The sequence below is a fragment of the Siphateles boraxobius genome, unplaced genomic scaffold (assembly GCF_051911475.1).
Source record: "Siphateles boraxobius isolate OS27281-9 unplaced genomic scaffold, OSU_SipBor_1 2, whole genome shotgun sequence".
Classification (NCBI taxonomy): Eukaryota; Metazoa; Chordata; class Actinopteri; order Cypriniformes; family Leuciscidae; genus Siphateles; species Siphateles boraxobius.
The window spans coordinates 16,308,457-16,325,622 of NW_027508810.1; the positions used below are offsets into that span (position 1 = coordinate 16,308,457).

Genomic DNA, 17,166 nt, shown 5'->3' on the forward strand with positions numbered 1-17,166 from the left:
TCACAAACACAGGCATAAACGAAAACATAGACAACTGTGATTGTGCGCAAAAACTCAAGGCTGGACCAACCCGATGTCCCGCCCACAGAAGCCCGAGCTCTGCACCTGCCCCGCGCGCGCAGCAGCCACTCACTGCGCAAAGCACTTCCCACAACAACACATACCTGCTGCCTCAATACCTGCTGCACATTTATTCATGTCAGAAAGCACCACCGGCCACCATGTGGACGAGGCATGAGAGCAGAAATTAAAGGACTTGCCTGAAGTCAGTTATTTGCAGTTGCTGTTTCTTGCCCACTGGATATGTCTGTATAATCCACTGGAGTCAAGTGATATTTCATATGCGCTCAGCATGGATCCTCTACAAATGACGTGCTCGCACGGATATTATTTGTCATAACGATTAGCTTTGGACGATTGCTTCACCGTTTTCATTTAGATCAAGTTTCCCTGAGCGCTCTTGCTGGATTGGAGGTTTGTAACTGCAGCTATGGGAGAGATCGGGACGTTTTTACAGAGCCTGGAGGGTTTCGGACAGGTCGGATCACAGTTCTTTCTGCCACCTCTAGGAGAAAACCTCGGGCTGTTAAATGATCATTTAGTTCCAGCAGAGAGACTGTCACGCAGCACCTCCGCTGATTTAACGCACTTGAAAGGGATCCTGCGGAGAAGACAGTTGTACTGCAGGACTGGATTTCACCTTGAAATACTCCCGGATGGCAGTGTGCAGGGCACGAGAAAGGACCACAGTCGTTTTGGTAATTTCCCTCTTCATTTCCAGCTTGTTAGATTTGTTTAAACAGAAACCGAATCACTGTATGAACTCAATAGCACTGTGACTTTACACTTTTAAAAATACAGGTTCACCTGTTTTTATAGTTCTTATTGAGCAACTTAAATAGCACATAGAACTTGTATATCTATGTTCTGGTCTTGGAACCCAAACATTCAATATCTTGAATATGAAGAACCAAAGTGTAATAACAAAACAAAAAAATCAAAAAAAAAATCTATTAATAAATAACATTTCACAGCAAAAAGAAATGGATTATTATTAATGCAGTAATATATATATATATATATATATATATATATATATATATATATATATATATATATATATATATATATATATATATATATAATAATGCATTGCAGTTCAACTTTTTCACAATATGTGATGAGGGTTTAGACTTCAAAGAATATCTCCTGAACAATTGATTTATTATTCTCCAGGTATTTTGGAATTCATAAGCCTTGCAGTTGGATTAATAAGCATCCGTGGAGTGGACAGTGGTCTCTACCTCGGGATGAACGACAAGGGGGAACTTTATGGCTCTGTAAGCAGACTTTTACCCAGTTTTGACACTTTCAGATCTTATCTTACCGTCAAGAATGATCCTTCACAATTATTGTTCTTATTAAAGCCCAGTGGATGTCATATATGTTTTATCCTATTGACCACCTCTCTTTCTCTCCATGTTATGAGTTTTGAGGAAACTGCATGAATTAGTTCACCAACATGTTTTTTGTTTCTTAGGAGAAACTCACACCAGAATGTGTCTTCCGTGAGCAGTTTGAGGAAAACTGGTACAACACATACTCTTCTAATCTCTACAAGCACGGGGAGAGAGGAGCACGGTATTTCGTGGCTCTCAACAAGGACGGCACGCCACGCGATGGGACCAAATCAAGGAGACATCAAAAGTTCACTCACTTTCTTCCAAGACCGGTGGACCCTGAAAAAGTTCCAGAACTTTACAAAGAGGTGCTTGGACACAGTTGAGACCATCTGTCCCCGTTATCGGGTGAGAGAGATGCCCAGTTTCTTCTCTACGTGAGGAGGAGATGATAATGTTTGGCTGCAGCATCCAAACATGAGATATGCTCTGGAATTGCACTGGCCAGTACTGATGGTGAAGACAACAGTCTCAAAAGACTCCCAAAGTGTGAAAGTCAAGCTGCATTTGGTGTCTTTGTTGCTGACGAGTAGCATAACCATGAAAACAAAATCTGAGGGTTTTGGAGGTTTTAATCATGGTGCTGCTTTGCTTTGGAAATATTCAATATGGGTTAAGAAGGACTTGAAGGAACAATGCTTACGTGATGCTCAGAGATGACAGAACTGGGACAGTAGAGAACAGGAGATGCCATCTCACATGATGTTATTTATACAGTTCTTGATTCACATATTTATTGTATGTATTTATTTATTTGGAAATATAAATATATATTTTTACATCTAAAAGTAGATTTTTTTTAATATTATACCATACAGTAGAAGGTGCTTTGAAATAGTGGCAAAGCTGTTCTTTTTTATATGACGGAAACTGTAAAGGTGACTTATTATCACTGCTATGCTATTACGGAGGGCGAGAAAGTGATTTACTATTACAAATGTATGAAGAATGCCATGAGACTCTGTGATTTTATTCGATTTGTTTCAAGCACGATTTACCAAGATGGCATGCTGCACAGTACATTTTACAGGCCATTAAATCAAGTATTATCATAAAAAAAAGCTAGTTGTTTGATATATAACTAAATTCTGAAATGATTATTATCTAGGAAACATTAAAGATCCTTTCTAACTGTCATGGAGGATAGATTCTGAAACTATGAATTGATGTGTTGTGTACAAAAAAAGGAAACAAACCAAAGCTGTCTTAAAGGTATAGCGCCCCCCCCCAAATAAAAATCTGTCATCACACTCACACTAATGTCGTTCTAAAATGGTATAAATGTCTTCGTTCTGTGGAACATAACAATATATATTTTCAAGAATGTCTGTGTTTTTTGCCCATACAATAGAAGTCAGGGGTCAACAATAGTTTGATTAAATACCTTCTTTTGTGTTCTGCAGAAAAAATAAATCACACAGGTTTGGAACGACATGAGGGTGAGTAAATGATGAAGATTTATATTTTTTGGCTGAACTATCCCTTTAAGTTGCTGTTTAGCCTAGACCCAGGGTTGTCCTGCACTCATCAGCATCAAAGTTCTTTTGCGAGACCTTCTCAGGTAACAGCTACACAATTACTGAATCTGAGTGAAATAAAAACTGACCTTTTCTTTTGGGTCAAACCCAAAGTTAGAGTAATCTCTGCTGATGCTATTCATGATGCCTACTAAACACATCAGGCAAAGCTATAAAGAGAAAATGTGTCTGCTGTGCAGTCTGTAAGAATGAGATAATTGGTATAAAAAAAAAATAGAAAAACACTTATCAAATACTATTTTAATTCATCATACATATAAACCACACAAGGTTTTGTGTTTTCTTTGACAGATAGTACCAGCATTTTCACATGAATCCAAGCAAAACGCTCTGGGGAAAATGATATGAGATTTAGACACCACGGGCTAAACCTTCCTGAATGTTGTTTAACGGCTGAATGAGACATTTCCACAACTATGACTAAAGAGACACATCTATACAGTTTCTAAACGGATGAGAGGACGTTTTATGTTGAAGCATGAAGATACGGTCTGTGATCTCAGTATCTCTGTGATGGTGAGCCAGGGTCTGTCTTAAGAGGGGAGTGTACTTGCAACATTTTACAATGTGGGATTTTCCCCATCTTAAAACTATTGAGTGAGTGTTAACAACAGATATATGAGAGTCGAGGTTGAGTCTGAGTATATGAGCTTCACTCCGTGAAGATAAACAACTGTGTAATTAAATCACAAGTGCTCTGATTTCTATCATCATATATAGTTTGATTAATTTTGTAAAACATTTGTATGGTTTCACAAATAAAAAGTCAATGTTTTCCCAAGTTTCATGTCATCATTTTGTTTGTTTTGTGCAAATGTCACCATAGCTATTATGTCACCGCTTTAATGTAGGAGAGTTCATGTCATGAAATACTCCCTGGCACACGAAGAACCAATGTATTTTTCCATCTGTCTGAGCTCTGAAATAGATGCCTCTGTCTGTCCTTCTAGCAGGTGGTCTGAAGCACTTTACAGGCAACACTTAAATCCTTCATCCATGCCCTCTCTCAGCCCTGCCTCATGCACTTAATGGATGCACCCTTATTTTCATCACCTAAGACTGGCCTCAAAGAGCACTCAAAGAAACCCTATCAGATAGGTGTGTGTGTGTGTGTGTGTGTGTGTGTGTGTGTGTGTGTGTGTGTGTGTGTGTGTGTGTGTGTGTGTGTGTGTGTGTGTGTGTGTGTGTGTGTGTGTGTGTGTGTGTGTGTGTGTGTGTGTGTGTGTGTGTGTGTGTGTGTGTGTGCGTGTGCGTGTGCGTGTGCGTGTGCGTGTGCGTGTGCGTGTGCGTGTGCGTGTGTGTGTGTGTGTGTGTGTGAGAGAGAGACAGGTGTGTAAGTGAGGGATCTGTCTCTGTGGCCCAGTCAGACATTGCAGGTGTTCCCACAGCACTTGTCAGCATGTCCTGGGTCTCTGATCTTCAAGGCCCTGTGTTTGTCAGCTGCGAATATGGAGCGGGAGTTCACACAACCCTGTAGAAATACAGCCTCGGTAGCTTTGTAGTCCCGTGTGGATTACAATAGTGCATAATTCATATCTTTACAGACTGGGGGAAGTAGCAAAGTCTCACCTGGTGTTTTAAGTTGTAGTCTTAGGGCAGATTTGTGTTTGCACAAGCGTGGTGTCTGACCAAATCCTCAGCAACTGTTTATATTGAGCTCTTTTGCATAAATTACCGCTTTAAAGGCAATGTACAATGCTAAACGATCAGTCAAATCACCTTTATTTATATAGCGCTTTATACAATACAGATTGTTTCAAAGCAGCTTTACAGTGATAAAAGGAATTTGTCGGTTCGGATCAGCTGAATAATACTGTAGCGTTCAAAAGTTTGGAATAATTATGCTTGGCAAGGCTGCATTTATTTGACCAAAATACAGTAAAAACAGTAATAAATATTATTTTACAAAGCTGCATTTCAGCATCATTACTCCAGTCTTCAGTGTCAAATGATCCTTGTGCTATATATATGATGATTTGCTGCTCAAGAAACATTTAAACCAAGTTTTGCTGCCTAATATGTTTGTGATTAAGATTTTAAAAAATAATTCATACTTTTATTCTGCAATAAATTGTTCAAAAGGGACAGTAAAGACATTTATACTGTTACAAAAGATTTACATTTCAAATAAATAATGTTTTAACTTTCTATTCATTAAAGAATCTGTAAATGTATCATAATCTCTAAATATTTTCACCACTGATAACCATTATTAATAATTGAGCACCAATAATAATCAATAATAATAAATGCAATGTTATTTTGACATTTGGAATCTTAAAGGGACAGTTCACCACAAAGATACTGTCCCTCTACCTCCACTCTTTACTCTGTCTTTCCGACTATCTTTCTTTTGGTGAATTATTTAAAACAATGAGAGTGATTGATTACAGGGACTGTTAAGAATGGTATATAAAAAAGCAACATGAAAGTTTTATAAAAGTGCTCCATGTGATTCTAGCTCTCCTTGATGTATTCACAAGATTTCATGAGACAAAAAATTATGTTAAGTTTATAAATGAATGGTTCAAATCTTTTCAATTAAAAAGAAATGTAAATAAAATGACAGAATTAAAACTTTTGGATGAACTACTTCTTTATTATGATTTGAGATAAAGTAATATTTTAGTATGTCAGTCCCTGAAAATAATAATAAATAAAACTATAAAAGGAAGAAATAACACTGAATCAACTATCTTCCTGAGGATTCTTCATAACACGTTGTAGGTGTAGAGGAGTTAATAATATCCTTTCACACCTTTCTGGCACGTCATCTTGCTTCATTTTTTGGTGTATGTCTTACCACTCTGCAAGTAGGCAATGAATGTAATGTTTTTATATTGACTTTTGACTTTCAAGCTGTCAACTATAGTTAAACTGTTGTTCTGGTGTTTGCATTACTATGGAGACATCAGGAACGACTTGCACGATCCAACTAGTAGTTACGCATTTTAAAGCTCTTTTAAACACCTCTTATAACGTTGCACGTCTTTTTCTATCATGTATTTAGGAATGAGCAATTTATAAACAGGTCTTTAACAAACAATAAACAATATGGCTATTTGAGAGTGTGAAAATGATCCGATTGTAACACCAATGAGCAAAATAGCTTGGATCAGTGTCATGAATATTATCATGACAATATTTTCACTCATCTCAAAAAATGAGTAAATTTTTTTGAGCATCTCTGCAGTAGACTTCACATCTTCTGAAGGCTCTTCCCCACCCCCAGACTTTTTACAGAGACCTTCTCACATCTGCTGAGCAAACTTTTCCAATTCTCCCAGAGGGGCCCAGATCTGGCCCTCTCCTTGGCCCATGTGTCCACATTATAAAGCCACAAATTAGCTCTTGACATTTGGGCACCATAATTGCTCCTCAAAAGCATGAGGCATCAATTAGGCTCCCAGCAGTGTGACAGCTTATCCCTATAGGACATGTCTGATCTGAGGACAGAAGCTGCTCACGGCCTGACTGGTCTGGACAAAGACACCCAGATCCATGTTCATGTAGGCAAACTGCTGCACTGAGAAAGATCACATGATATTCACTGACTTAAAAAGTCCCCTAGGAGAGGGCGTTTCTCACCTTAATACGATATACCAGCCTGCGAACAGTTAATAATCATGTTCTATAATTTATTCACGTGCTATACAAATATGTATTCATTTCCACATGAAGAAGGACTGTTTTTCGGGTGTTGAAATGGCATCATAGATGTCTTTGATTCTCCACAGCAGGCTTTTCCCACAAAGCTCCCTTAACCTAAAGGTCAAAACAAAGGTCAATTGGTTAATTTCCATACTTTCCACCAAAAACATTCTTAAAGCACTCCGAGTAATTCAATCAGCAGCTAGAACATGCAATAACATCCTTGAGTTTGTTTTACATGCTAAGACAAAAATGACTGTGAGATTAACACTCTGCAAACCTGAGTCACTATTTGAGGAGGTCACTGAAAAATTAGAGATGACAAGAATAAGAGACTAAAATCTGAATATAGTTTAGATTAATTGGTGAAAGCTTGTAAAGACTGTGTTGCAGAGTTTGAGAAGCCCACGAAAGGTATGTGCACTGTATGCTCAATGCTAGCAAGTAAAAGTGGAAATGTGCATTGTTGGACATAAGTGAGGCGGAAAATTGCTAACCCATTTGTCTTTGTGCTCCTTGATGTAGAGGTCAATCAGTGTATTCTTTCATGACAAGCCTGCAGAATTGAATGTTTTTCCACGGCCTCACCCCTTCACACCTGGACTGCCAGGTAAAATAACAAAACAAGAAGTGTGCAAAATAAAGGAGCGTTTAGCAGAGGACTGCCTTGTAGGCCAAGGAAAACTGATAGGTGAGAGGAATTTGTCATGCATCTAGGTACCTCTATGTTCAGTTTGCAATGAATAGAGTGCATGGCAGAGGAAACCTTTGTGATTTTGTATAAGATTTTCATACCTTTTCCAGTACTTACTGTTAGCATGCACACATTATACTATGCCTACTACATAAATGCTTTGGCCTTAAACCCCAAGGGTAATTTTCAAGAATTACTTGTACTTTGTTTGTGTAGTCCTACAAACGTATTACATTGATGAGGATGTTAAGTGATTACATTGTTTCCCTGGCTCAGCATTAATGCACGTCATTCATCATGTGTTTTGTGCCATACATTCCTGATTAACTTTCATTTGGTTCCTGCTAGAGTTCCTTTGCGTTCGAGGGTGAGAACGGATTTCAGTTTACATGACAAATTGCTCGTTGTCTAAATGCAAATATATTTGATTCCCCTTAATAACCCCATCAGAACCTATTGACGTCTCTTGAGGAGAAATTATTTCCGCTTGTCAAGCACTTGTCTTGATTCCAGTTCCCTAAATCAATAGTCTCCTCCTTTATTGGGCCGGTGGTTGATTTGGTTGTTCAGTGAGAAATCAGTAACTCCTTCTAGCACTCATTCTCTTACTATTCTAAGAAGAAAAAAAACGTGATTAAGTTTTTTAGTATTTAAAAGAATTTCAAAGGAAATAGTCTATCTATCTATCTATCTATCTATCTATCTATCTATCTATCTATCTATATACATATCTATATATCTATCTATATATCTATCTATAACATTTTACAGATTTTGCTGCATGACAAATATGAATGATAACCATTTATGAGATAAAATGAGCGCAGCTTTAAGTCAATAAGAGCTGAAATTGGATTAGGTGCGCAACCCTGCTTTGCTAAAATTTGTAATTTACTTTAAGCCAGCATGTGTTCTGTACAATATATACCCAGCACTGGGTTGCCAATTGGGTTGCTTTTTACCAAGCCATTTTTAGAATGTATGTACAAAAAGCAAATAAGGCCCATGCCTTTGTGATGACAGTGATTTTTATGGCTCAGTTCCATTTAATTAAACCAAAACACAAGATGTTATGTTGCTGTCTTTTCCATGCATCATCATCAGCTGTAGTGGCACCTGAATTTCAAAGGATGTTTTTACTTGGTGAAATCCCATGTGTTTCTTTGACATGGCCTGCAGTGATCATATATACAGAGATCAAAGGGTAAATATCAAAAAGAGTGGCCACCTGTCAATGTGTACATATGCAATTAAAACGCTCCCATCAAGACACTCTATAAATCATAGGGCTGAGCACCGCAGGTTCTGACAAACATCAGACGTGTGTGAAAACACTATCAGAGGCAGCATGGGAAGGTGACTGAGGGGGTCAGAGGTTAAATTATAATATCCTGATTATATTATCACAGTTGTTAAGCCTTCAACATGTTTAATATGTAGCTCATTGAATATTTTAATAAAGATTTGCTGTAATATTTGAAAATAATACTTAATAGACGGACGGACAGGAGGAAACAGACAGACAGTAGATAGATAAATAGATAGATCGATGGACGGGAGGAGACAGACAGACAGACCAGCTCGATCTCATGAAAGTGCGTTTCTGTACAATGAATGTTATTTCTCGTGCCATTTATACGGCAAAAAATAGTTTTTGCGTGCATATGATACGCAGTTTTCGTGTGCATATGATATGCACACTTTCGCGTGCACACTGTATGGCATGTAATACACACGCACTCCCCACCCCTAATCCTAACCAAGGGGTTTTCAGAGCGTAGCATATGCACGCAAAAAACATTGTTGGCGTATAAATGGTATATAATTGTCGTGGTATAGATACGCACTTTCATGAGATTGTGTTGGACGGACGGACGGACGGACGGACGGACGGACGGACGGACGGACGGACGGACGGACGGACGGACGGACGGACGGACGGACGGACGGACAGACAGATAGATAGATAGATAGATAGATAGATAGATAGATAGATAGATAGATAGATAGATAGATAGATAGATAGATAGATAGATAGATAGATAGATAGATAGATGAAATGGCTTCTTGAAGAAAAGAACAGTGTTATGCCCTCACACCCTCACACTATAAACATGTCATCAGAGAAAGATGTCATTGCAAAAGGGAGGGGAAGATATTTTGATTAAATATTATGAGGACACTTGAATTAAAAATATATATATATATGTTGGGCACAGACAAATTATTTATAATAAATACTGCAATATTCCATTAAAAAAAAGAATTGTCAATTTTGACTTTTTTGACAAACCAACATGATTTCCCTTCTGTGCTGTGCTGCTGGAGTACACACACCCTCAGGCCTGTACATTTCAATGGAACGAATAACAGAGACAAATTCAAATGGCTTGAGATTAAATGTGCACAGGCAGGTTCTCAAATGAGCTCTTTTTACATGTTCTTTGTAGTTTTTATCTGTTGAATGTAGTTCATAACACACATTGAAGTCTCTTAAAGAGCCCAGAAGACCACATGCATACTTAAAGAAGAAAATAACAAGATTTAACATTGGCTGAGAGACGCATAAATGTTTTTTCCAATGAGAAAGAACGGTCTAACATAGTGTGGCATTTCCACACGCTGAACAAAATCCAAAGCTGTCACAGAGAACTCAATAAATAAAACCAACAGGATTTACGGTTGTCGGCTTCTTGGGGATGGATTTTTTTCGGGTCTTATCAGAGAGCTCAGGTACAGAAGTTAATCAGCAGAGTACAAAGGAGGCCTTTATTTTGGTGAAACCTCCATGCTCTCCGATATCAAAGGCAACACAAGCTACCACAACAAGATGCTGCACAAGGTGATAAGATGTATACCATCTGACATGAAGAAACATTTCTGAAGGGTACCTGGTGAATTAGAAATGTGAGATTCTGATATCGAAAGGTCACTCATTAGATATAGTTCAAGTCAGGTTCAGGTCTCTCTAAGGGTATTTCCCAGTCTAATATCTACATTTGTGGTTTGAATTTCAAGTAGCCTAATTAAAATATTAACTTCACATGTATTTTTAAAAAGTAAATTAAAAAGTAAGATTTTTTTAAAACAATTTCATATTTTTATTCAGCAAGGAGGCATTCAATTGATCAAAAGTGACAGAAACGACATATATAATGTTATAAGTTACAAAGATTTACTGTATATTTAAAATAAATGCTGTTCTTTTGAACTTTCAAAAAATCCTGTTTTTTTTATCACGGTTTTCCTCAAAAAAAATGAAGCAGCAATGTTTTCAACATTGATATTAATAATGTTTTTTGAGCATGAAATCGGCGTATTAGAAGGATTTCTGGAGGATAATGTGAGGCTGATGGCTGGAGTAATGATGCTGAAAATTCAGTTTTGCCATCACAGGAATACATTTTAAATATATTAAAATAGAAAACAGTTATTATAAACTGTAATACTACTTTGACGATATTCCTATATTTTGATCAAATAAATGCAGCCTGGGTAAGCGAGAAAATCATTAAAAAGTAGTACAGACCCAGTACAGAAATAGTACAGAAAATAGTACAGCTAGTGTTGGTGCATTGAAAAACAAAGTTGCTGCATTCAATTTTATAAAATAAATCGGTAGAGATTTTTACTCAGTTATTCAAAAAAAGATTATTTAGATTTATTGTATTTTTCTTCCTTTGAACTGGATTGCTTTAATTGGGGGTTAAAATGTTATTTCTGTGAAGTGCTTAGAAAAACTTCCTGTCATCTGAATTGAAGTTTGGCTCCTGAGACCAATCTGACCCCAGCCGTAATTATCTGGAGGGGAAATTGTTAGACAGGCAGGTATAGACGGAGTTCTCACCAACATATAGTGGTCCCGCGTAAGAGATAAGTGGTAAAATGACATCCTCTTCCTCCAATTAGAGATTTTAAATCAAAAGTCATTTTACTGGTTAAGTTTCAGTTAATCTTTTAATACCCTTTCCTATATAGATCCAGTGGAGATAACAGGATTGATTAAAGACGGGTGAGCAGCTGAAGAATGCATGTGCCAGCGTTTACTTACACGCCAGGGCTCAGAATGACCCAGTGCTTTAGATGTTAATTATCCCACAGTAATATATGCACACCCCCCCTCTGCCCTCTGCCCTGCTATTCCCTGTCTGAAAAAAAAAACTTGCGGTGTGTGAAATTTTTTTTAAAAAAAGGCAGAAGAATAATCCAAGCTTTCTAAAATATATTTTTATGGCTTTTTTTTATATTCATTCACACAGCACTAAAAAGAAGTAAAAATCAGCTCAGAGGTGTGTGAAAATAAAATGAATTTTAATGCAGGCATTATTACAGCCTGGGCATATTCACCCAGTTACAAGTCTGCAATATAAATGTTTTTAGCATGATAGACAGAACAGTCTTTGCTTAGAATAAAAAATTAGATTCAGGGAATGAGTGAGTGTCAAACATGACACCATATTTTGCACAAAATATGCATTTGTCTAGCATCAACAGAATATAAAAATATAGGATTTTATTCTGTGAGCACTGGTCCCATGAGATTGCTTGGTAGTGCCAAACATAAATAGTGCCAAACTACACTGATTTCGAGCTGTTTCAAAAAAAAAATGTCTTTTATCAGTCCAAAAAGCAGCTAGACTGTAGGAATGTTCTATCTTACAGCCAATAATTCCAGAAAATCTAGGGCTCTGACTTCACATGGGCCACACTACATGAAGAAGAGTGGCAACTATTCAGATGTATTCCAAGCTTGTTGCAGATGTGTAAGAATCAGCAGATCAAAGTAGATCTGTGTGCACATTAAGGCTTTTCAGAGGTTTCAAGAGCTGAAGCGCTGCTTAGTCTGACATTCCCCCTGTCACCATCAAACAAAAGCATCTCTCTCTCTTGAGGAAGGGGTGTGAGCTCCAAGATGAGCTTCAGCCTTGGTGACCAATCACAACAGTGTACACAATCCATCGCCTGAGGCAAGAAACAGTAAGGTTTATGTTGTCACTTTCAAGACATCATATGTTTTTCTTCTTAGTGTTTCTGCTTACATTCTTGAGCACTTGTCAAAAAGAAAGCAGTGAGAAATTTTTATTTGCTGTAAATGTTCTCTGAAAGCATTGGCGATCATGGGATTCCTTACCAGCATTAGTCATCTATGTGCAGTTCTGTGTATGTGGTGACCATGAAGCGTTTACAAGAAAAACAAGCAGGGACTTAAACATGTAGTGATGTCTTGCTGAGAAATCCCACTCTGTCAACAAGAAACAGTTACACCATGTTCAAGAGCAGATATAGTGTTCCACCCTGCAGTCTGCTGTGTGCACCTGAGAGCTGAATAATGTCTAAATTACAACTGGAACAAAAGATTCTTTTATGCAGGGAGCACTGGGCAGAGATGACAGCTATAATATTGGCCTCAGTACATACAGGTAACATTCTAGGTAAGAGGAAATAGCCTTTTTAAGCTTGACATTGACATGCAGAACTGATAACATAGGGTTAGTGTGTGTTGTGGGATATATGGGGGAAATATTAGATGACATTAATGCTGTGCTATGCAGCGTAGATAAGAAGAAGACCAGCAAACATCTTATACACTCCAATTGGTTGCTTTAGTTTAGACCATTAAAGGGGACCTGAATAAAACCATTTACACTCTCAAAAATAAAGGTTCTGTGCCGATGCAGTGGGTTCCACCAAACCTTTTTTACAGAACAGTTCATAAAACCATTTTCTTTTTACTGTGAAGAACATTTTAATAACATAAAAAACCTTTTCTGCACTAGAAAGGTTCCATGCATGTTAAAGGTTTTTAATGGAACCATCGATCCAAAAAAACTTTATTTTTAAGAGTGCACATTTTAAAGGACCGTTTTAAAAATATGTGCTCTAGTATTTTTTTGTTATTTAAAAAGATCCATGACAAGACCAAGACAATGAAAATATGAGTGAAAGTCCAAGACCATATTTTATTCTTAATATATTTTCTGTCATGGACTCGGGAGCTTGTGGTCTTGGTCTTGACTTGTTCTCGCCCCTTTTTTAGTCTGTCTTGTCTCGGACTCAACCCTTTTTTAGTCTCCGTCTTGACTTGGACTCAACCCTTTTTTAGTCTCTGTCTTGACTTGGACTCACCCCTTTTTTAGTCTCCGTGTTGACTCGGACTCAACCCTTTTTTAGTCTCCGTGTTGACTCGGACTCGACCCTTTTTTAGTCTCCGTCTGGACTCGGACTCGACCCTTTTTTAGTCTCCGTGTTGACTCGGACTCGACCCTTTTTTAGTCTCCGTCTGGACTCGGACTCGACCCTCTTTTAGTCTCCGTGTTGTCTCGGACTCTACCCTCTTTTAGTCTCTGTCTGGACTCGGACTCGACCCTCTATTAGTCTCGGTCTTGACTCAGACTCTACCCTCTTTTAGTCTCCGTCTTGACTCGGACTCAACCCTCTTTTAGTCTCCGTCTTGACTCGGACTCAACCCTCTTTTAGTCTCCGTCTTGACTCGGACTCGACCATCTTTTAGTCTCAGTCTTGACTCGGACTCGACCCTCTTTTAGTCTCAGTCTTGACTCGGACTCTACCCTCTTTTAGTCTCGGTCTCGACTCTACCCTCTTTTAGTCTCGGTCTCGACTCTACCCTCTTTTAGTCTCGGTCTCGACTCTACCCTCTTTTAGTCTCAGTCTTGACTCGGACTCTACCCTCTTTTAGTCTCGGTCTCGACTCTACCCTCTTTTAGTCTCAGTCTTGACTCGGACTCGACCCTCTTTTAGTCTCGGTCTCGACTCTACCCTCTTTTAGTCTCGGTCTCGACTCTACCCTCTTTTAGTCTCAGTCTTGACTCGGACTCTACCCTCTTTTAGTCTCGGTCTGGACTCTATCCTCTTTTAGTCTCGAGTCTTGACTTGGACTCGACCCTCTTTTAGTCTCGGTCTGGACTCTACCCTCTTTTAGTCTCGGTCTGGACTCGGACTTGACCCTCTTTTAGTCTCGGTCTGGACTCTACCCTCTTTTAGTCTCGGTCTGGACTCGGACTTGACCCTCTTTTAGTCTCGGTCTGGACTCTACCCTCTTTTAGTCTCAAGTCTTGACTTGGACTCGACCCTCTTTTAGTCTCGGTCTAGTCTCTACCCTCTTTTAGTCTCGGTCTGGACTCTACCCTCTTTTAGTCTCGAGTCTTGATTCGGAATCGACCCTCTTTTAGTCTCCGTCTTGACTCGGACTCGACCCTCTTTTAGTCTCGGTCTGGACTCTACCCTCTTTTAGTCTCGGTCTGGACTCTACCCTCTTTTAGTCTCGGCCTGGACTCTACCCTCTTTTAGTCTCGGTCTGTACTCTACCCTCTTTTAGTCTCGAGTCTTGACTCGGACTCAACCCTCGTTTAGTCTCGGTCTTAACTAGGACTCGACCCTCTTTTAATCTTGGTCTTGACTTGACTCGAATGAGCTTGTCTCGGCTACAACACTGCATTTAGAACAAAGAAATGTGTTGTAAGGTGAACAATAAATATCTAATATTTCCAAATGAGCAAATTTGTGAGACTAATCAAGAAACATTTCTGATTATTATCAATGTTGAAAATAGTTAAACTGTTGCTTAAACTTTTATAACTGTGATAAATCTGCTCTGGATTCTTTTTTTAAGATTTATTTGAACATTACAAATGCCTTTACTGTCACTTTTGATCAAATTAATGTGTGATTGCAGAATAAAAAGAAAGAAATACTGACTCCAACCTTTTGAACGGTAGTGTAACTAAAAAAATAGAAATGCTCACAGAAAACACACTTCAAAGAGACAGAAGCTCCGGTGCTCTGTCACCAGCGAGTGCCTGCCTGTCAGCCCATGCTGCATCTCTGCCAAATCCAAGCCCTTTCAGCTGCCCCCTGCTGCCATCATCATGGTGCTGTGGGGGAAAAATAACACAAAAAAACTGATGACAAGCTCCTTTCATGACACTTATCGTTGCATTCTATCTAAAATCTAGATGAGCCAGACAAAGCACCACCAGTCCCTCTACCACAAATCAGAGAGTAATCACTCTCAGCATAAGGAGTTAGGCTCATATCACACAACCTTTATTCCTGTATGTGAGGATCTCCGCCTGGTGGTCCACACATCTAGCCTGAATGCCGCATGATGATCCCAAAGAGATATCTTGGTGTTTTAACCTTGATTTAACGAATAGAACAAAGTCTTGCCGCAGATCCTCAGAAACACACACGATTGCACGCTACTCTTAAGTCACTGATGGATACATTGTGGTGTTGGTTTCAAGATTGGACAATAAAGGCATATGTTTCATTGGAACTTACAATGTCACAGAAATGCATGCCGCAGTCAGAGCAACTGAGCACCCAGCATGTGCTCTTTTTTTGTGAATTGACATGAAATGCAATTTCATAATTTTTTCATTCCAATGAATGACACATGAATGATGCCAAGATTAAAGTTTCTGCACCAGTCATGTCAAAACAGCCATTATTTCAGCTGACATACCAGCACATGGAAAACTTCCCACAAAGCTTTTCTTTGGTGTAACATCTCAACCTCAAACATCAAAGGAGACAGGAACGCAAAAACAGTGGGCATGAGCCGTTTCAAAAGACGAGTGAAGCTCCATTCACACTCTTAAGACCCAGCCGCACCTTCAGTCTCATGACTAGCAATCTGAGTGTGTTCCATCTGGACCACCTGGAGGATGATTTTATATTGTTAAACAGGCTTTGAGATCTTTGTGGCTCTCATACTCACGGACAAGTATCCGTGTCTGTAAAGCCTTCTCCGAAGCACAATCATCCAGCATTGACCATTGATCTCTGTGGGCTGTTAGAAGATGTGTATCGTAAACACAGAGGGCAAGATGAAGGTGACTGGGGTTGAGATGGATCACAAAGCCACCCCATGAGTTTAAAAGCTCCTCTTAGAAGGTGTTTTCCTGTCAGTTTTAATGTGGATCTGCCTGGAGGTGCTGTTTCAAGTTCATATATAAAGCTCTCTTCAAATGGAGTGCAAGGAGAGAGAGAAAATCACTCTGCATTCTGAAGCCATGACACTGCCGAGATTTGAAATAACTTGCATATTACTTTGTTTAATAATTGTCACAAAATTTAAACAAAAAAAGTAAATCTTATACTTAAATCTTTAAATAATTTCTTAGTATTAACTCCCTGCATCTGATTTACATTTTTAATAGGCCATGTTTTGCACATCAGAAGTAAGTATACTTCATTAACCCTTAAATGCAGTGTTTTGCCAATCATAATGACATTTTAGGGTCTTTTACGACCCGGATCTATATCTCACATGGATGGATCTCAACCTGTCGCTATAATATATAACTCTCCTGACATTAGAGTAAAATTACAGAAGAATAAAATAAAGAATTTTTTGATTGATTGCATTCAGTACTTGCTCTGCTGTAAATCTCTGAGCCATTTCAAGTTTTGCTGATGATACTTCCTATTCTATTGTTGTCTGCCTGCGGTATCTATGAGTGAAACGTCACTTCATCATTGTGTATCAGACATGGACACCTTGTGGAATAAATTTGAATTGAACTTATTCAGCCATCAAAGTATAAAAAGTAAAAAAAAAAAAATTTGCACTGTTACACACCTCGGGTCGTTGGCAAAAACAGGCATTCTTTTATAATTGTGTTTTTTCTCTTGTTATATGGTTTATACTTAATTTATTGAGGAATACTAAGAAGTCTAACTTTAAAAAATGAATGAGGAGGAGGGTAGTGAATGATGTCCCGGGTCACTAAAGACCTGAGGTATGCGTTTAAGGATTAATTGAAAAAGCAGCAGTTTTAAGTTGTTGATAAAATAAAAA

At 38.5% G+C, this 17,166-nt stretch overlaps 1 protein-coding gene across 1 annotated transcript; it reads left to right on the forward strand.

Annotated features, from left to right (window-relative positions):
- The first annotated feature begins 84 nt into the window (after positions 1-84).
- On the forward strand, positions 85-3,045 carry fgf20b (fibroblast growth factor 20b). Its single transcript, XM_077236097.1, has 3 exons — positions 85-758; positions 1,237-1,340; positions 1,541-3,045. Exons 1-3 carry the CDS (start codon positions 491-493, stop codon positions 1,784-1,786), a joined length of 618 nt encoding a protein of 205 aa, XP_077092212.1. The 5' UTR covers positions 85-490; the 3' UTR covers positions 1,787-3,045.
- Positions 3,046-17,166: the final 14,121 nt, after the last annotated feature.

What these genes read in the sequence shown, in the direction of transcription:
- fgf20b (XM_077236097.1), top strand. Translation starts at nt 491, where the DNA reads ATGGGAGAGATCGGGACGTTTTTACAGAGCCTGGAGGGTTTCGGACAG. An exon ending in AAAGGACCACAGTCGTTTTG is followed by an intron (nt 759 to 1,236) that starts GTAATTTCCCTC and finishes ATTATTCTCCAG; the next exon opens with GTATTTTGGAATTCATAAGC. An exon ending in AGGGGGAACTTTATGGCTCT is followed by an intron (nt 1,341 to 1,540) that starts GTAAGCAGACTT and finishes TTTGTTTCTTAG; the next exon opens with GAGAAACTCACACCAGAATG.